This window comes from Leptopilina heterotoma, unplaced genomic scaffold (genome assembly GCF_015476425.1).
Source record: "Leptopilina heterotoma isolate Lh14 unplaced genomic scaffold, ASM1547642v1 Lhet_198, whole genome shotgun sequence".
In the NCBI taxonomy this organism is placed as follows: domain Eukaryota; kingdom Metazoa; phylum Arthropoda; class Insecta; order Hymenoptera; family Figitidae; genus Leptopilina; species Leptopilina heterotoma.
Window position 1 is genome coordinate 32,215 of NW_025110914.1, and position 21,862 is coordinate 54,076.

At 26.2% G+C, this 21,862-nt stretch overlaps 2 protein-coding genes across 4 annotated transcripts; one reads left to right on the top strand and one right to left on the bottom strand.

Annotated features, from left to right (window-relative positions):
- LOC122501036 (ectonucleoside triphosphate diphosphohydrolase 5-like) lies at positions 1 to 11,470 on the top strand. The gene is made up of 4 exons (XM_043610259.1): positions 1 to 233; positions 2,915 to 4,033; positions 10,960 to 11,136; positions 11,208 to 11,470. The coding sequence occupies exons 1-4, from the start codon at positions 213 to 215 to the stop codon at positions 11,283 to 11,285; spliced, it is 1,395 nt and encodes a 464-aa protein (XP_043466194.1). The 5' UTR covers positions 1 to 212; the 3' UTR covers positions 11,286 to 11,470.
- Positions 11,471 to 11,608: 138 nt separating this feature from the next.
- Positions 11,609 to 20,495, bottom strand: LOC122501034 (protein nessun dorma-like). Of its 3 annotated transcripts, none has more exons than XM_043610255.1 (5): positions 20,209 to 20,495; positions 17,257 to 18,184; positions 13,834 to 14,038; positions 13,470 to 13,733; positions 11,609 to 12,034 (listed from the first exon to the last, which is right to left on the bottom strand). In XM_043610255.1, the coding sequence occupies exons 2-5, from the start codon at positions 18,162 to 18,164 to the stop codon at positions 11,783 to 11,785; spliced, it is 1,629 nt and encodes a 542-aa protein (XP_043466190.1). In that variant the 5' UTR covers positions 18,165 to 18,184; positions 20,209 to 20,495; the 3' UTR covers positions 11,609 to 11,782. The 3 variants fall into 3 exon arrangements, with proteins under 3 accessions (XP_043466190.1, XP_043466191.1, XP_043466192.1); XM_043610256.1 differs by lacking the exon at positions 20,209 to 20,495 and adding an exon at positions 20,109 to 20,202; XM_043610257.1 differs by lacking the exon at positions 20,209 to 20,495 and adding an exon at positions 18,268 to 18,286.
- Between the last annotated feature and the right edge of the window lie 1,367 nt (positions 20,496 to 21,862).

Here is a 21,862-nt window from a genome sequence, read left to right on the forward strand (position 1 = left end):
AAGAGTTTAAAACATATTTTTCTCTCCATCTCTTTTTTTATCATAATTACACGCTTCTTAGAAATTAGTAAAAATATGGTAATAAATTTCCGTACAGACAAATTTATTGTCAAGAAAGTTTAAAGGAGGGGATCTCTCTTATAAGTTCGTGACAATTATTCATTGTTTTCATTAGAGATCTACTTTCAGTTCTGTAGTACAGATCAAGAAAAATGTCTGCTAAAGAGGGGAAGGTAAAATATTATCCAATAATATTATAATATTATTTAATTTAAAATTTAAAAGAAATGGTTTTTGTATTATATATAAATGCGTTCATTATTTTACACTTTTTTTTATTCTGCTTTGGCGAAACTCACATCGCTTATAATCAACGATTTAGAAATAAATATTTTTCTTTTCAAACTTTTAAAAAATTGTGTTTAAAACATTTTTAAACAAATTTTCTTAAAAATGAAAAATTTGTAGAATTTAATTATTTAAAAGAATCGCATTTCATTATATTATGTCTACTGATTAGATTTAGTATTATAAATTATTGAGAAAAGTATTAAATTATATGCAAGAATACACAAAATATGTTTTTAAAATTTACCTACAAAATAACCTTATTTTACGATTTTTATCCATTAATTTTGAGAAAATGTGGAATCATTAAATAAAATAAATACTTACGAAATGTAGATGAGTTCTCAAGATGATCTTTCACATTTTCTTTGCACTTTTCTTCTTTTTTCTACATAAATAAAAAAAACTGTAAAATAAAGTAACTATTTAGTTAACTTCGTCAATATTTGAATGCAACTTTTTTCCAGATAAATGGAAAAATCTGATTGTTTCAGAATGATCACGCATTCTAAAAGTTTCACGTTAGTCCCGAAACTATACATTACAAAATAAACCAAATTACAATTTTAATCAAGGTATTACTTACTTTTAAATTCACTGCGATTTAAAAAAAATGCTTTTGATAAAATTCTCTAACATTTCACTGATTTCCTTGGCCAATTTCATTTTTTCTTACCTGTGGTAACCACAAAGCTTTCGAAATTCTCAACTCTCTTTTTTATATAACTTTAAATGGAATATTACCTACCTAGGGGAGAAACGCAGTCTTTTCGGACGAGGGCGATAAACCACTCGAGGCGAGAAAGATTCGTCTCTTCGAGGCACGCACTGTATTTTTCACAACAACCCGACCCGACCAAGAAACCCTACATTTATTGTAGACAATTTCATTAAATAATTAAGTTGATCTTTTTAAATAATTAAAATTACTTAGAGTAATATTGAATAGTGACATTACAAATTATTAAATTGAAATAAAACCTGATTGCTTTTTGTGTTGTTGAAATTTTGTTAGCTACTCTCGATTGTCAAATTTTGAGAATTCTGCGTTACAAAAAGCGCACGTCAAAATAAGCATTTTTTGCTGCTTATGATAACTCAGGCGGTGAACGCTGCGATATTGATGATGACTTCTTAAAATTAATAAATTCACTAAATCACTGTTTTTAAACAAACAAAGGTTACAAAATCAGAGGAATAAACACGTTTCGTATCTGCATGCATGTATACACAAAAAAACGCCGACCGGTGAATATGTTTTACGTCGTCTGCCATTGGCTACGCGTCTGCGCAAGCCTTTTTTCCCCCTCTCCGTCACCTGGTCTGAAAACTTTGATTTTCAGCCTACTTCACATGACACAGGTTTTCGACTCTGGTGTGAAAAATACTTTTGCGCCCGCTCTCACTTAAAAATGTCAAAACGCATCTCGATTACATAAAAATCCATTTTCACTTAATTGAAGAACAACTTCTTTCATCATTAAAAAGAATTCACTGCTAGTGCTAGTGCCCTCAATCCCATACTTTCCATGCAGTTAACGGTGTTCGATGGTCTCTTAAATTTCTCGATAATGTGCGATTAATAGTTATCACCCAACAAATACGGCAAATGAGGACGTGAAATTGGTAAACATTCATTTTCTAACAAAAAATTAAATAAATGAAAAATTCATTTTCATCTCGAATAGGAAATGAATATAGGAAAGCGCAATCTCAGTCCGCCATGACAATCGGTCATATTCAAAAATTCACCATGTATTAACATGGGGAATTTGAATATGACCGACCGGAAGTTATTATTATTATTGAGAAAAAATTATTCGAGATGAAAAGGTCTATTCAGAAACACAGTTGCAGCGCATTGGAATTACCATAGCAATGTAATGCGAATCATTTTAACAGCTGAGCCTTTACGCTCGCTGCATGGTTCTGCCATCTACTGGAAAAATGGCTGTAACACACGTCTTGCTGCCTGTCATTACATTACTTTTGTATTTCCAATCCTGCAACCGCGTTTTTGCATGGATTAACAAAACCTTTTGAATTCAGACAATTAAAAATATTTGTGACAAATGTACGTTGTCAGATTTTGTAAAAAGTGCCTGTGATAACAGAGAAAAATTTGTTAGAAAATGAATATTTACCAATTTATTTCACGTCATTTGAAACAGGCAGTGCCATTTTTATTGGGCGATAACTGTAAGTTACACATAACCTACAAATTTTAGACGCCATCGAACGCTCTTTTTTTCAAAAACCGATTATGGATTTTCAATACCGCACAAGCCTATACTCTTGGTTCCTTAATCTCGCCATCGTCGCGCAATTAACTATTTTGCGCCCTTGATACTAAAATAACTATTATATTCCACATGTACAAAAATGGCACTTTTAGAAAGCTGACGACAGGGCAAGTCATTCATTTGTTCGACCGTATGAAAATAGCGGCCATTTTTCCCCTAGGGAAAAATAACAGCTGTTCCCATGCGTTATTTTAGCCCTATAGGGTAAAAATGAACACTAATTGGTTACTATCTTCTAAAACTAATATTATACATTTTTACAGTTAAGATTAGATGGAGACGATCACAATATTAGGAGATTTGACATTATATCGAGGTCAACAAGTCAGAGGGATGTGTCAAAAACCATTCTGAAACAATATACGCTGTTATTCCTGGGATTTGTATTATCAAGCCATGTGGCTTTTGCGAACGGTTCAACACTTCCTCAAGTTGAAAAAACAACAACCCTCGATTCTCAGAAACCTCTTTACGCTGTCATTATTGATGCCGGATCGACTGGATCTCGAGTATTCGCATTTCGTTTCCGCACTTCGACTGAGAATGGCAGTCCAGTCTTGGAAAGCGAATTGTTCCATCAGGAGAAGCCGGGCTTGAGTTCATACGCCGACAATCCTATCGAGGCGACGAAATCTCTTGGAATTCTTGTTGAAAAGGCAAAATCCGCTATTCCTTCCTCCGAATGGGGCGACACTCCACTTCTTCTGAAAGCCACAGCCGGCCTTCGACTTCTTCCTGCTGACAAGGCGAATCGAATTCTGGAGGTGACGAGAAATTTTCTTAACTCTTCCGGTTTTCAATTGAACGAAAATTCGGTGTCAATAATGGAAGGTGTTGACGAGGGAATTTTCTCTTGGGTCACTGTCAATTTCCTCCTGGAACGATTTAGTCAACAGGGCACGCAAAATCTGGTGGCGGTTATCGATCTTGGCGGTGGATCAACAGAAGTTACTTATTGTCTGAACGAGGAGAATGTAAATCACTCTGTTTATAATATCAGTGTGTTTAATCAAAATATGAGTGTTTTTACTCACAGCTATTTAGGCATGGGACTCATGGCTGCGAGAAAGGCAATTTTGGTATCGGAATCGGCAGCGAAAAATGGGAATGGAATTATCGTGGTGCACTCCAAATGTTTTGATCCAGCAGCTAACATTACGTGGAATTATAATGGTCAAGATTACAATATATTGGGGTCAGTGGAAAATGATTTTGAAGTTAACAATAATAGTATCGAAGAAGAGGACAATAGTTCGTCTAATAAATTTCAAGACTGCATAAATGTAGTTGAAAAGTACACGAATACTATAATCGACAAACCAGTGGGAATGAATAAACAAGTGATTTATGCTTTTGACTATTATTTTGACATAATTTCTGAGGTAAGAAGATTTCAATCTGAGTAATCAGTTCACATTATTCATAACAATTTATGGTCTTTCATTTTTATTTTAAATTCTATAAATCGACTAATTTCGAGTCGTAGATTTACCTAACAATTAGAAAATAATTACAAGCGAAATAATTTTTCTTCATTCAATTTTCATAAATAATAAAATTTTTCTTAGGATTTCAATTATTTTTAATAAAATTTTTAATGAATTCTTAGAAAAATGTAATTATTTTCAAACATTTTGCAAGAATTCAATTGAATTTCACAAATAATGAAATTCTTCGCTGAAATTCAAATATTTTCAAAATTTACTATTTTAGTAAAATTTTTCAAAAGAATTCAATTATTTAAAAAAAAATTGAATAAAATTCGTTGCAAGAATTCAATTATTTTCATAAATATTAAAATTCTTCACATAGGATTTCAAATATTTAAAAGAAATGTAATAAAATTCGTTGCAAGAATTCAATTATTTTCATAAATAAAATTCTTCACAGTATTTCAATTATTTTTAATACAATTTTAAGTAAACTCTTCAAAAATATAATTAATTTCAAAACTTTTTTTAAAATTCTTCTAAACTAAAATAAATAAATAAACTTTAAACTAAATAAATAAACTATTTATTTATTTATTTATTTAGTATATAAACAGGTATATAAGGGTGATTCTCCGCGTAGCGCACGATTTGGTTTATGAAATTAAAAAAATTTTTTTTTTCGTTATGATTAGAGCGAGTCCACGTCAACTGATCACAACATTTTATGATTATTTGAGCAAATTTGATAAAATTGATAATTTGAGTTAGTTAAAGGGTTAAAAAAAGAAATACCAAATATTTTTGAAAAATTTGAAATATTTTCCAAATTATTCAATTTTGAAAATTTTAGCATAATTTTTTTTGATTAATCATAACTTCCGTTATTTTAAAGCAATTGAGTTGGGTTTTGTATTAAATTACTCGTATTCACAAGCATTTTTATAAAAAAAATATTAACCTAAAAAAACCAAAAAAATTTTAATTGTTATTAACAAAAAATTGTTTATTTTTTAAATAATTCGAAAAGTATATCTTCGATTTATTTCAAAAAATTCATGAACATTCTTTATAATGTCCTGAAAAATTTAAGACCTTAACAAAGATGGTATCTATAATAGTTTTCGAGAAAAAAAATATTTAGTGGAGCCATGCAGACTGCTACGAGCCGTTGCGCGCAACGTGACTTGCGCAGTAGACACGCCCGTAAATTCCTTATGAGTCCTAACGCTAAAATTTATGATAACTTATCATTATTCAATATAATTAATACTACGGGATTAGTTGTTTATTATGCAAAATTCATTAAAATTGGTTAATATCACAAGCCTTAGGTACAATGGGAAAATTAAACTCAAACTTTTTTAAGCACTCATTTGAAGCAATTTTGTGAAATTGAAGTCCTGAAAAGGACTGATTAAAGTAGATTTTAATTCTATTTAGCGAAATAAAAAAGTCCTAAAAAGGACTGATTGTAGCGAATTTTAATTCTATTTATAAAGAAAGTCCTGAAAAGGACTGATTGAAGTTGATTTTAATTCTATTTAGCGAAATTAAAGTCCTGAAAAGGACTGATTGAACTGAATTTTAATTTTATTTAGCGAAATTAAAGTCCTGAAAAGGACTGATTGATATTGACTAATTGATCCATATACGTAATTAATTAATTGTAACTCTTTTCCGAGAATTTAATTGTATTATCCATAAGCTTTTATCGTGCTATTTTTTTCGTTGAACTGCTCGATGAATTGGAGTATATTTTTGTCTGAATTTCGGTTTTGTTTTCACAGGGTACAAAAGAATGTAATTTTTGTGTTCCTTGAATAGTTACAGCCTGATTAAATCTTTTGAGTAACAATTTTTCTTCAGCTTGATATTCTTCGTGATTGCAATATTCTACATGAATATTTGTCAAATTTGATTTAGCCCATTCGTATAAATCATAAGGAGTAGTAATTTGATTATTAAATGGGCGTTGTAAACTTGCTAAACCCGCTAATCTTTTGACTGTACCGCCAATGCCGTCACATGGTCCTTTGCCATGTGATGTGGCAAAAAAGTGCCATTCTGCTTCACAAGAAAAATCATCAACATGATGGGCTAAATTGATGAAATTTTTTTTGTTCTTATATTGTGCAGCTGAACCATCTGAAAAATAAAAAATTTTGTGCACAGTTTGAGTTACTTTTTCTCGAATAAAATTTAATAATTTTTTCTGAAACAAATGGACCGAAACAGTGTTATGATCTAAAATTTCACTTATAATTACAAAGCTGATGTGTTCTAATTTATTGCCTGTATTATAATAAACTGCAAATGGATGAATAGTCGCTTGACTGTTAGACCAGTAAAATGATTGCACTGCATCTTGGACAACAAATGAAAAATTTTCAGAGAAATCGCCCAGGACTACAAATTCTCCAACTTTTAGTTTAGTCTTCTTTTCTTCTAGAAAATTTTGTTGCTCTCTAGCACAAAAATCATGCACTTTGAGTTTTTTAAGCATATCAGCTAACATGTCTACAAATTCATCTGCTGGCTTAGTAACAGTTTCCAAGTTGGACCTGTCGACTGTTATCCATTGTTTGAACGAAATTTTTTCGGTAAAGTTTTCAAAAAACAATTGCTTCAATTGTTTTCGCAAGTTTTTATCGTCTGGACAATATTTACATTCTCCAAGATGGCAAATTGGCAATGCAGGATTACACATTATTTGAGCAATCCAGTGTTTATAAGTCAAAGTTGTAAAATCGGGATTATCGACAACTAATTTGTTAATTTCAGCTGCTGAGAACATTAGTTTCACATTCTGATGAGAAACACATACACATATTGAGTGTGTTCCACTTGCTCCAGCTAATATACATTCTTTAGGCCTTAGCTCTGCGAATTTTGAAAAACCAATTTTTATATTTGGATAATTGTCTTTGAATAGTTGGTACAATTCCCTCAAATTGCACAAAACTAAACGTTTCTGCACTTTTTCTGTCTTACCGTCTGTTTTAATTGTGACAAAATCCTTTTTTCCTGGCATCATTCGACTGTTACTGTAGTTTACATAAAAAGCTTTTACATACGTAACAGTTTCTGAAGACAAGCTTTTTCCTAATTTTGTTTTGCATGAACTCAAAAATTGTCCCTGTGACATTAATTTAATCGCTATTCGAGCCATTCGATTTGAAGCACCAAAAACTGATTCTATTTTCCTTTGAGGCCAAGAGTTTGGAAGAGCAGTTAAAACTTTCATTTTTAGTGATCGATCTTCAGTATTAGAAAATTTTTCTTTTAAATGAGTTAGTAACTCATTATCATCGGTTTTGAAATCAGGTAAATCAAATAATTTATTTTTCAGAATTAAAATAATATTTTGCAAAGATTTTTGTTTTTTAGCGACAGAAGATAGTTCGTTATGATTTATAGGAGATTCTCCTAAAACTTTTAAACACTGATTCAAGTGAGAAAAGGCGAGCTCTTTGTCTATTTTTGTTTGATCAAAATCAAAATTTTCTTCTGAAGATTCGCTTTCAATTTCTTCAAGAATTTCATTCTCGACTAGATTCTCTACTTCTTTCGAAGAAGTAACGCTTAAGTTCAATACCGGAAATTTTTGAGATAAAACATTAATCCTACATGTATTGCAAATTAGATGTTCATTTGTTAACAATGGATTTATTTGGGAAATAGATGCTGGTATGTTTCGCAGACTTTTTGTGCAATAATTATGGTTAGGTTTTTTTAAAGGATTGCAACAAAACTTAAATGGCATTTTTACGTTTTATTTAAATTAAAAAATGCTCATATACTACAGGGCGAAAATAAAAAACAATTTCAAATAAACATGTATTCACAAACACATCACTTTACGAAAAAAACATGAAAAACTACAGTTTAAAAAATTTTATTAACAGGTAACGAGAATATACGTCTTATTTTAAGAGGTTATTTTATAGAATAAAATACACACTTTGTTTAGGTTAATATAATTATGTGAACATTAAACAATAAATAGTAAGCTAAAAACATTTAACGTATCGACATAACGATAAAGAATGACAGCAAGCATGAGGTAAGAGTAAAAAACAAATGAAAAGAGGTTCACACACAGACATAGTACTACCTGTCCGTGTCTACTGCGCAAGTCACGTTGCGCGCAACGGCTCGTAGCAGTCTGCATGGCTCCACTAAATAATTTTTTTCTCAAAAACTATTATAGATACCATCTTTGTTAAGGTCTTAAATTTTTCAGGACATTATAAAGAATGTTCATGAATTTTTTGAAATAAATCGAAGATATACTTTTCAAATTATTTAAAAAATAAACAATTTTTTGTTAATAACAATTAAAATTTTTTTGGGTTTTTTGGGTTAATATTTTTTTTATAAAAATGCTTGTGAATACGAGTAATTTAATACAAAACCCAACTCAATTGCTTTAAAATAACGGAAGTTATGATTAATCAAAAAAAATTATGCTAAAATTTTCAAAATTGAATAATTTGGAAAATATTTCAAATTTTTCAAAAATATTTGGTATTTCTTTTTTTAACCCTTTAACTAACTCAAATTATCAATTTTATCAAATTTGCTCAAATAATCATAAAATGTTGTGATCAGTTGACGTGGACTCGCTCATTAATATCAATATATTTTTTTGAAGATAAAGGCTTTAGAAAGAAAAATCCATAGCGGGCCGGAAAAATTATTTATAATTTTTGTTGTAAACAAGTGTAGTAATTAACTAATTCACTGTTTGGACACATTCTGTCAAAAAAAAATTTTGCGGTAATTTAAACAATATTATATCATAAATCTCATTTAAAAATTATTATTTCGGTAATTTATGGAAATTTATGGTAATTTTTGGAAATTTATGGAAATTTTTGCGATAATTCATAAAAATATGTAAAATTTAAATTATTAGTAAAAATTTGGATTTTGGTAATTTATGGAAATTTTTGGAAATTTATGGAAATTTTTGCGATAATTCATAAAAATATGTAAAATTTAAATTATTAGTAAAAATTTGGATTTTGGTAATTTATGGAAATTTTTGAAAATTTATGGAAATTTTTGCGATAATTCATAAAAATATGTAAAATTTAAATTATTATTAAAAATTTGGATTTTGGTAATTTATGGAAATTTTCGCGGTAATTTATGGAAATTTATGGCAATTTGTAAGGTAATTTAAAGAAATTTTGTCGGTAATTTTTAAAAATATTCAAAGTAGAAATCACAATTTAAAATTTTTATTTCGGTAATTTATGGAAATTTTTGCGGTAATTTATAAAAATTTTCGTGGTAATTTATGGAAATTTATTTAATTAATTTATGGTAAATTTTTCTGAGTAATAGGTTTTTTTTATTCCTTATATATGTGGCACCATAACACTACATTTGCACTAGGTTCTTCGTAATACAAAGGTCGGTGGAAATTCTGATGCCGGTGGAGACTAAGGTCGGTGGAAACTTTTTTCAATCGCCTTCAGTTATTTTTATTTTTTTAAAAAAAATATCATTAATTTTCAATCGGTTTCAAATGGACTTCATTTGTATTGACTAAAACAATATAACTACGCTTCATTTAACCTTTTTTATAAATAATTGTTTAATTTGTAATAAAATATTTAAGGGTCGGTGGATGCCGGTAGAGACTATTTTGTGATTCCCTTTTCAAATTCCCAACATAAAATGAGTGAAAAATGAATAAATCAATTAGAACATTGATTCTTTTTCCTGAATTAACTTAAGGAAGTTATTTCTTGTGTTTACAAAAGTAATTTTAAGTTAACATTTCATTTTCATTTAAATAATTCACTGTTTGTTAATAAAATAATAAATAGCATCCAAATTTGCTGTCAAGCATAAACTGAAAAAAACATATATAAAATGAATTTTAAAAAAAAATTTTTTTTATTCAACTGTACTAAAGTAGACAATACTAAAATGTCAATAGTAATTGTATTTATTATTGCATATTACTAAAATTATTAACTTTTTTTTCTAAACTTCCTATGGGGACAGGTAAAAATTTGACGTTTTCAGCCTTAAAACCGCTTATTTATGAAAAATTATAATATTAGATACAAAAGTAATTATTGGTTTTTGTTTCTAAACATATAGATAACCTTTTTACGTTGGAATTGTAAAAATATATGAAAGTTATTTATTATTTTTCCATTACAACATGAAAAAAACCAAGTTCTGCGCTACGCGGAGAATCACCCATAAATAGGTTATCAATTATTTTTTATAATTTTTGAAAAAGTTCCTAGAAAATTTTCAAATCCATTTGTTTACAATTCAATTTTACGAAATTTTGATTATTCGGAAAAATAATTACATTTTTTGAGATATTCGGTTAAAATAGTATTAAAAATAATTGAAATTCTATGATGAGATTTATTATTCATGAAAATAATTGAATTTTGGAGAAGAATTTTATTATTTTTAAAGATAATTGAAATTTGGACTAGAATTTTTAAAAAATTTTGAACAAAATTGAATTTTTGCAAACATTTGTAACTTCTCTAAAATTCAATTTTTTTAGTGTTTTTAATAAAAATTCTTCTATAAATCCATGATTTTTAATAATTAATTAAATATATATTAAAAAATTATATAAATAAATTGCAATTGATTAAAATATAGTTTTTATCAAAAAATAAAAAATTTTGAAAAAAATGCTTTAAATTTTACAACTTTAGACTTAGTCAGATAAAAACAATTTTTCTGCATTTCTACTTGTAAATTTTAATAAAAATATACAATGAGCCTTGAAGTTAGTCGATTTGCATGATTTGAAATGGATTTAGCCTAATGTGAAATGTGGTTTTAAATAATTTTGTACCTAAATTCTTGAATGTATTTTCATACAGATTGGATTGATAGACAATAAACAAGGTGGAACGATAACAATTGGAGACATTCATAGAGCCGTCTTAGAAACTTGTAGAGTAGCGAATTCTGATCAACCGTTTCTCTGTCTCGATTCGACTTATATTTATTCATTGCTGACAAATATTTATGGTCTCAATTTTAAAACCAAGCTCCACGTAAGTTATGAATGAATAAAATAAAAAATTCTAAGTAATTTACTAAAGTATAGTAAATTTTTTACTTCTAGCTCTATGAAGAAATCTCTGGTCACCAATTAAACTGGGCTTTGGGATTGGCTTTGAAGGCATTACAAAGAAAACTTTAACATGCTTTACAGCTCTTCTCCTATTTTATAAAATTACCCTTTTATCCTTTTTTGTGTTCTCATTTATATTTTATGTTTAAACTCGAATGTGGTGTTGATTTATAGGACAAATCACACAATTTTTTAAGTGTTTAAATCTTCTAATTTTTGTTAAATATTTTTATAATAAAATATTTTAAAAATAAGTCTTTTATTTTTTGAAATTAGTGAATTTTATGTAATAAAATAAAAATCCATTTTCTTTAGTAAAAAAAAAACTTTTTTTTAATAGACAAACACGGTCAAATCATGACAATAAAAAGTGGTACAAAATTTTGTATTAGTATAAATTACGTGAAATCATTTTGTTAAAATTCCTAATTATTATACAGTTCATCACTAAGTATTAAAACAAACAAAAAATTCGAATTGAATTTGAGATTCTCTTTATGTGTAAATTTTACACTTTTTTAAAAAATAATATTTTTGAAAATAAATTAAAAACTGAAAATTTATTTTCACGAAATCATATCCTCAGATTTCGCTAATAAAGAGGTTGTAGTTCGTGATTTTAAAAACACATCACCTTTGCCATTGTTTGCAAATTTACAGCCTTCCAGAGAGATTTCTGACATTTTTTCTAATAATTCAGTGCCGCCTGTTTTGCATTCACAGTCATTTAAATATTTTCCTGACTCCATACGAATGGCATATTCTTTCAGATTTTTTAAAGGACTGTTTGTCATTGTCAGTTTAGAATCATCTTGAAGCTAAAGGAAAGAAGGAAAATATTGTAATTTATTTTCTAAATATAAAGAATAAAGAAATTAAATCAAATAAATAAAGAATATTGTTTTTTAATTCAACGATATGATTGAAATTACACTTTTCTAATCATGAGGCCTCGAATCGATTTTAAGGCGCAAAAAAAGTCGCTTTAGTCGGTTAAAAATAGAAAAAAAGTCTTTTATTTAATTTAGTCTTGTCACAAAAATTTTATTTTATATTTCCCTGACCTTTCTAATTTTTAAATTCAATTATTTAAAAAAATTAAAAAATTTTTGAGAATTAAATTATTTTCAAAATTTTGCAAATTGAAATTCTTCAAAAATTGATTTTCAAAATTTATAATAAAACACTTGAAAGAAATCAATTTTTTTCAATTAAATTTTACAAAATTTCAATTATTCAAAATCTTTTTAATTGTATATTTCGAAAATTTAATTAAAAAAATTATTCAAAAATAATTTTTAAAAGATTTGTCTATGGTTATTTTTCACACTATAAAAAAAATCAAAATATGCTGCATTTTATACTAAAAACGTGGTATTTTATTGCAATATTTGAAAGAAATATCGAAAAATGTCGCATTTTTTGAAAATAGTTGAAGAAAGCAGAAAAACACATCGGAGACAAAAAATTGGACAAAAAATCCAAGTGAAAAATTCTTAAGTACAAAAAATCAAAAACAAAAATGTCCAAAATCAAAAAATCCAAAATAAATAATGAAATATGTGAAAAAGCCACATTCTTAATTTTTACGCTATAAAATCGGAATTTAAAAAGTTAATGTTAAAATCGAAGGATTTTAAATATTTAACATAAATAATAAAATTCTACACACAAAAATTCAATTATTTTCAAAAATAAAAAAATTCTTCACAAAAATTCAATTATTTTCATAAATGAAAAAATTTCTAGAAAAATTCCAATTATTCTACATAAAATTTTTTAAACGATTATTCCAAGAAATACAATTATTTTCAACAAATTGTGATAAAATTCTCTACAAAAATTCAATTATTTTTTTAAATATAATTCCAATTAAGTTACTCGATTAATTTAATTATTTTCAGAAATTTAAAATGTTAAATGAGCAATTTTCGAAATGAGCAACTCAAAAAAAGGACAATTTCATTCAAGGCAACCATTGAAATTTTTATATCTCAATTATATTCATTGGAGTTTTAATTTCTTTGGACTTTTTGACCAGGACAAAAAATCCAAAAAATAAGTCCAAAGTGAAACTATTTTTTTTTACTTTTTTGGATTTTATTTACTTTGGATTTTTTTGTTCGGACCTTTTATTTTAGACTTCTTGTCCGGATACCAATATCGGAGGCTTGAATCATGAAAAAGGTAATTCCCGAACGGTACCGTATTTAAAACTCAATTCTTTGTAATTAAAATTATAATTTAAAATACCTGAATTCCATCTATGCATTCTTCGAAATGACATTCGCTTAAATTAGCTTCTCCTCCTGCATGAATCATGATTCCAGTTCCTAATCCCACTAAAGTTGTATTTTGTGCGGTTAGTTTTGCTCCTGGCAAAACGATAATTCCTATTTTAATTATACTGTGATTGGATGTGTAAATTCGACATCCATCTAACTTTACTGTTCCTTTTCTCACAAGAATTCCCGCCTGAATATCTCCCAAATCTATCGTCAAATTCTCCAGTATTACCTTGAAAATCGCAAAACAAAAATTGAGATTCATTATTAATTTTTAAAACATACATTTTCTAATGAAAGAAAATTATAATTTTATGAAAAATTGTGCTCACTTCTCTACCGGAAAAATCTAATAAAGACGGACCGCTTTCAGTTTCTTTGGGACAAATAATCGTCTTCTCGGCTGAATCAACTCCCTTGATCATTCCGCCGTCTTCTAAATTTCCTGATCCTCTGATAGGATGATCACCTCTTCCAAGAATAATAATATCTCCTGCGTCACAAACGTCTAAAGCTTCTTTTAAACAACTGGACGTCCTGTAAAAAAATTATACGAATTTCAATTCCTCTCATTTTCTTTTCTTTAAATTTACATAATAAAATTCAATAATCGAATGTTTCATTACAATTATTACAGGGCTTGTAGCAGTGAAAGTATTTAAAAATACGGACTTTACGGACCAAAAAAAAATTACGAAAAAATTACGAACCAAATACTCACAAAAAATATAACCAGTCGAAGTCAAATAAGAGAACATTTTACTTAAAATTATAAATTAAATTTTTTCATAACTATAAAACATGAAGAAATCAATAACTCCGAGTCTTCGACTCGGAGTGATCGATATCTTCATGTTTTATAATAATTAAAGATGGCAAAATTGATAAAATCATTATATTATATTATATTATATTATAAGAATTTTGTTACTGTAAAAAAAATATTTTCATCATTTCAATTCAATTATTATTTTCAAGAATTTTTAACTAAAATTCTTCTTTAAATCAATTGTTTTTAATTATTTTCGAAAAAGTTCTTTCACAATTTTCAAATTAATTTCTTTACAATATTCAATTTTACGAAATTTCAATTATTTTATTAGAAAATTATACTAGAATTCAATTATTTAAATACAAGAAAAAATAATTTATTAAATAATTGAACGTTTCTTAAAATTGAATTCTCATAAAGAATTTTATCAAAAAAATTTTAAATAATTGAATTCTTTTGACGAATTTTAATAAAATTTTTAAGAATAATTATACATTTTTCGAGAAATTCGATTAAAATTGTATTAAAAATAATTGAAATTCTGCGATGAGTTTTATTATTTATGAAAATAATTGAATTTCTAAAAAGAACTTTATTAAATTTCTGCTAGTATTTTAACACCATACACTTGAAAATAATTGAATTTCTGCAATAATTTGTAATTTCTCTAAGATTAAATTTTTTTTAGAGTTTTAAACTAAAAATTCTTCTATAAATCCATTGTTTTTAATAATTTTTGAAAAAGTTCTTTGAAAATTTTTTAATTTATTTCATTACAATTCAATTTTACATAATTTCAATTATTCGGAAATTCTAAAATTAAATATATATTAGAAAATAAAAACTTCAAAAAAATAATTTCAAGTAAAATTGATATAAATTTATTTAAAAAATTAATTCTTCTACAGAATAGTTAGTTAAAAGTGTGAAAAATTAAACTTTACAAAGATTTTAATATGAAACCTTTTCAAAATTTAATAATTTCTAAAAATTCACGCTATAATGCTTTTAATATTTAATTATAATCTAAAATTTTAAGTGAATTTTATTTTTAAATTAATTTTTATTAGAAAATTCTACTAGAATTCAATTATTTAAATAAAAAAATTAATTTATTGACCAATTGAATTCTTATAAACAATTTCATAAACAAATTTTTAAATAATTGAATTTTTTCGACGAATTTTAGGAAAAGTTTCAATAATTACACTTTTAGAGGAATTCCATTAAAATTGCATTAAAAATAATTGAAATTCAGCATTGAGTTTTATTACTTATGAAAATAATTTTGAATTCCTAAAAAGAATTTTATTTGCGATAATAATTGAATTCTTGCAAAAATCGTATTTTTTATGAAAATAATTGAATTTCTAAAAAGAATTTTATTTCCGAAAATAATTGAATTCTTGCAAAAATCGTATTATTTATGAAAATAATTGAATTCCTGTGAATTCAAAATAATTAAACGTAAAAATAATTAAATGTTTGCGTAGAATATTATTAAATTTTTTTGGAAAATTTGAAAATAATTTAAATTTTGCTAAGAATTTTATTTAAATTTTTGAAAATAATTGAATTTCGGAGAAGAAATGTATTATTCCTAAAAATAATTAAAATTTATACAAGAATCTTTTAAAATTTTGAACATAATTGAATTTCTGCGCAGAATTTTATTATTTATTAAAATAATTGAATCACTAAAAAGAATTTTATTTACGAAAATAATTAAATTCTTGCAAAAATCGTTTTATGTATGAAAATAATTGAATTCCTGTGAATTCAAAATAACTAAACGTAAAAGTAATTAAATGTTTGCGTAGAATTTGATTAATTTTTTTTAAATAAGAGAATTCTTTTAGAAAATTTAAAAATAATTGAAATTTAGACTAGAATCATTAAAAATTTTGAACATAATTGAATTTCTGCGAAGAATTTTATTATTTATTAAAATAATTGAAACCCTAAAAAGAATTTTATTTGCGAAAATAATCGAATTCTTGTGAAAATCGTATTATTTATAAAAATAATTGAATTCCTGTGAATTCAAAATAATTAAACGTAAAAATAATTAAATGTTTGCGTATAATTTTATTAAATTTTTATAAATAATTGAATTCTTTTAGGAAATTTGAAAATAATTGAAATTTTGCTAAGAATTTTATTTAAATTTTTGAAAATAATTGAATTTCGGCGAAGAAATGTATTATTCCTAAAAATAATTAAAATTTATACAAAAATCTTTTAAAATTTTGAACATAATTGAATTTCTGCGAAGAATTTTATTATTTATTAAAATAATTGAATCACTAAAAAGAATTTTATTTACGAAAATAATTGAATTCTTGCAAAAATCGTATTACATATTTGTGAAAAAAATTGAATTCCTGTAAAATTTGTACTTTTTGTATAAAAATAATTAAATGCTTGCGTAGAATTTTATTAAAATTTTTGTAAATAATTGAATTCTTTTGGAAAATTTTATGAAAATAGTAGATATTGAAAATCATTAAATTTAGGGAAATTTTTGAAAATAATTGAAATTTTTCTAAGAATTTTATTAAAATTTTTGAAAATAATTGAATTTCGGAGAAAAATTTTATTATTTATAAAAATAATTGAAATTTAGACGAGAATTCTTTAAAAATTTTGAACATAATTGGATTTCTGCGAAGAATTTTTTTACTTTTGAAAATAATTGAATTTCTGCTGTCATTTGTAATTTCCCTAAAATTCTCTAAATTATATCGTTCAATTAAAATTTTTTTAAGAAATTCTTCATAAAATTCAATTACTTTAAAAATTTTCACCTACTCGAAAAGAAAATCCATTATTTTCAAAAAAAATTTAAAAGAAATTCGTAAATTCAATTACTTCTGAAAATTTTAACAGTTTTTAATTTTTGACTCCTAATGAATTGAACCTTTTTCAATTTTAGTTTCTCAGTTTTGCCAGTTGAAAATAATATGAAAATTTGAATATTTACTTGACAAATGTGTCGGGAGGTAAAAATCCTTTGGCTTGATTCAAAGAAGAAACCGTCTCATCTAAAGATCCACCGAGCCAAACGAAATAACTCTCAATTTTCTTGACTCCACTTTCCCGCCTTTTGCTCTCAATTTCCATAACACTCGAACTTTGATTTCTAATTAACACATCCCTCATTGCCGGATTCTCCAAAACTTCCATTTCCGTTTTAATTTGTTGCAATCGAAAATGCAACTTTAACAATTGACAGGCCTTGCCATCGTCCAACGAGGCATTGTGCACATCCTCATCATCAGAAATATCAACTTCCAATCTTGAAATTTTCTCCTTTATCTCCCTTCCTTCCCTCATCAACGTTCGAATAACGTCGCAGGTCTTTTTACAAATACTGCCTCTCTTCATGTCGAAAAACAATCTCAGCCTGGGTTCAAGATGCGACAATGTCCAATCGCAATTATCGTCGTCGTCATGATCCCAAGGCATCCACAGATAATTGTAGAAGAATCGAAGTTGGTCTATGCAATTTGCCGTTGCAATCATATCCAAGGCAATATCGTCTTGATGCTGTGTTGGATACAATTCAATGAGTGGTACGTCATATTTTTCCGGCAAATGTATCTCCTCTTGGACGGCGACAATCTTCACGAGGGCCTGAAGTTCGAGAAAATCCACCTGTTGAATCACAACGGCCACTATTGTGGGATAATGAATTTGAAAATCTTGGCAGGTGAGTTTTGGAATTTTCCACAATGCACGCCAGCCGACTGGTTCGATTACAAATTCCACGTGATACGACCATTCGGAACGAATTTGCGAGGCTGAAACAATTTCCTCTCGATTCGACAGAATTCCTGTATACTCAACGAGCCTCTCCTGAAGACTCTTGTTAAACGTAAAGATTTCCATTTTAATATAGAAAATATTTTCTGAAAAAAAAATTTAATTATTTTCAAATAATACCCCAACACATTATTTTTTTTATAAAAATATTATTAATTTTTATAAAAACCTAAAATTATTTTTAGGGTTCTGTACACGAAGTCTAACGTTCGGAACCCAATAATAGTCTCGATCTTTAGCAAAATTAAATTTTTTGCCCTGGAATAAAAATTACTCCATTTTCAAATGGAGGTTTTTCAAATCGAGGTTTCAAAATTTTTAATGTTTCAAATTTTGAGACATATATTTTTCAAAGTAGAATCTGAAAAATAGGGTTGCCACAAAAATTTAATTTATTCTTTCCCTGACTTTTCCCTGATTTCCGGATAAAATTTAGACAAAATTTTCCCTGACCCTAAAGAATATTTTGATTTACTTTAAAAATTATTAGATACTCAAAAAAATGTTTTATTACATTATTTAGGTATTTACGAATTTCTTTAATTGTAAAATTATTCCAAAACATCAATAACTTTTTTTTAAATAAATATTTAATCATTATTATTTTTCCACAAGAATTCAAATTCGCAAAAATTACAAATTCTAACCTTTTGGAAATTCAACAACTTATACAAATATTTAAGAAAAAATCAAATAATTTACAAAAATTTTAATAAAATTCTTCGCAAGAATTCAATTATTTTTACAAGTAATAAAATTTTTCAAATGAATTCAATTATTTAAAAAAGTGTAATAAAATTCGTTGTGTAAGAATTCAATTATTTTCATAAAAAATAAAATTTTTCACAGGATTTTAATTATTATTTTTAATACAATTTTAAATGAATTCCTCGAAAAATGTAATTCATTTCAAAAAATTTTTGCAAGAATTCAATTACATTTTACAAATAATTAAATTCTTGGCTGAAATTCAAATATTTTCAAAATCTACTATTTTTATAAAATTTCACAAAAGAATTCAATTTAAAAAAAAAATGTAATAAAATTTGTTTCCAAGAATTCAATATTATTTTTCTAAATAATAAAATTCTTCACAGGATTTCAATTATTTATAATACAATTTTAAGTAAATTCTTCGAAAAATGTTATTGTTTCCAAAGAATTTATTAAAATTCTTCAAAAGAAATCAACTATCAATTATTTTTATTAATTTTTGCAAAAGTTTCTTGAGAATTTTCAAATTCATTTGTTTACAATTAAATTTTATGAAATATTGATTATTCGGGAAGTTTTCAATTAAATATATATATTAGAAAATAAAAACTTCAAATAATTAAAAAAAAAATTTTAAATTATTCAAAAAAATTAATTCTTTAGAATTGTTAGTTAAAAGTATGAAAATTCTGATTTTCAAAGATTTTAATTTGAAACCTTTACAAAATTCAATTATTTCTAAAAATTCACGCTATAATGCTTTTAATATTCAATTATTATCTAAAATTCATTTTTAAATCAACTTTTTATTAGAAAATTCTACGAGAATTCAATTATTTTAATACAAAAATAAACATTTTATTGAATAATTAAATGTTTCTTAAAATTTAATTCTTTTGGCGAATTTTAATAAAATTTTGAAGAATAATTACACTTTTTGGAGGAATTCGATTAAAATTGTATTAAAAATAATTGAAATTCTGCGATGTATTTTATTATTTATGAAAATAATTGAATTACCAAAAATAATTGTATTATTTATGAAAATAATTAAATGTTTGTGCAGAATGAAAACAAATTGTCTCTACTTCATATATTTAGTTGTTTTTTTAATTTATCAAAATGTCAGCTTGCCCGTATATTGAAATATTAAAAACTGTTTATTTTGACTGGCCAAATAGAGTCTCTTTTTTATTTGGCCTGATTTAGATATTAATAGTATATTTTTTTAGATACACTGGCCAAATAAGAAAACTAACTTATTCTGCCAGTTCACTGGCAGAATATTTAAACCACCTTATTTTGACAGTTAACTGGCCGAATAGACACTCCGTTTTTTTTTAGTATAATCTTATTTTTAATTTTTTTGAAACAAATATTTTAAAGCAATACTCACTAGTGTTACGAGCACATATGGGTTTTAATACGCAAACTCAAGTGCTCTGATATGATTCGTTGAGTTCAACTTTGGCTAAATCCTTAAGAGGAACCGGGAATTACAAATAATAAAAACAATAATATTCCGTTAAAACGGAGGGAAAAACCTTACAACAAGAAAGAATCAATCAATAATTAATAAAATTAATTATTGATGGATATCAGACTTCTTGTGAGTAAACCCGATAAATTTATTAAATCAAAGTTCAATAATACAAAATCGACTAAGGAAACTTAGAAGCAACCTTTCTAGTCAAACGTCAACTAAAATCTAACTTGTAGTTATAGTCAATTGGAGTTGGTCTCCGCTGTTAGTCCAGGTTGGGGGAAATGCGCATGTTCAAAGTGACGCGTATCCCCCACTATACACTTTATGCACTTCACCAATACTAATACTGTTTCATACGTCACACCTGTCGGTGTTGATACACACACATTCGTCATAGCTTTATTATTCCTATCCTTATCATATTATAGTTATTTTAATTATTCAGTTTATATACAATTAATAAACTAATAGTAATATTTACATTTATAATAAGTATATTTACTCTTGTATTCGATGCTCACATACGTGTTACAACTATAATAAATATTATATAAATAAATTATACAATGCTGATGATCATGATAGTTATAACAAATTCATTGTTTAACTATAACTCTTAAAGGTAATTTATTTACAAGTGTTAATTCACTACTAGTAATATTATAATAGTTGATTAAATTTTAGATTGATAGAAATAATGAAATATAGAAATTACGATTATTTATAAAAAGTAGTTGAGCGATTAACAATTCTAAAAAGTAATGAAAACTGGGTTTTTCCAGTACGTGACAATTTTGAAGTTAAAAGGATAGAAAGTTTTTAGGTGTACCATTTCGGTAGTATTACCTGAACAAAGGATCTGGTCTATAAAAGTAAGCTGTTCTAATTTTATGACTTCTTAAAGGAGTATACTTTTTGGGTATTTTTCAATTGTACCTATAGTGTTAGAAAAACATATTGGTTTGGAAGGAAATCGAAGAGTTTAGATTTATTAAAACATCTGTTTCTTAATCCAGATTATCTTTATGATGTTTTAGAAATATTTTGAGTTTCTTAAAGTACAATTACTCATTCTTTGGAATGTTTAAAATAACATCCGCTAAAACATGAAAATGTGTTTAGGTACTTTATTATACTATATTCTTTAGTCGTTCTCAGTCTCAGGTTTATATTTCGAAATATGTATTTTATACTTTTGTTTTAATAAATTTAATTAAGCCGCGACTTAAAAATCGCGATTCGATTAATCTCGAAATGTGATTCGAGCGAGATAGTAGTCGCTCGTCACACTAGTCTGATAAAATAAATGTAACGGAATTCTTGTATACAAAAGTTTGACACTCCTAATAAATTTGACGTTTAGAAGGAAAAATATTTGATTAATTTATTTTGCATGCTCGTGAAAAGAAATAAAATCGACAATCACATATTAGAGACTTTTTCTAGGATTTATAGAATCAAACTTAATAAATAATAAATTAAAAAAACTCTTTGTTTATGTTTACTTTTTAAAATATTTTGAGGTTATGTTATGTCATGACTCTCATGACTTTTAACGATCTTA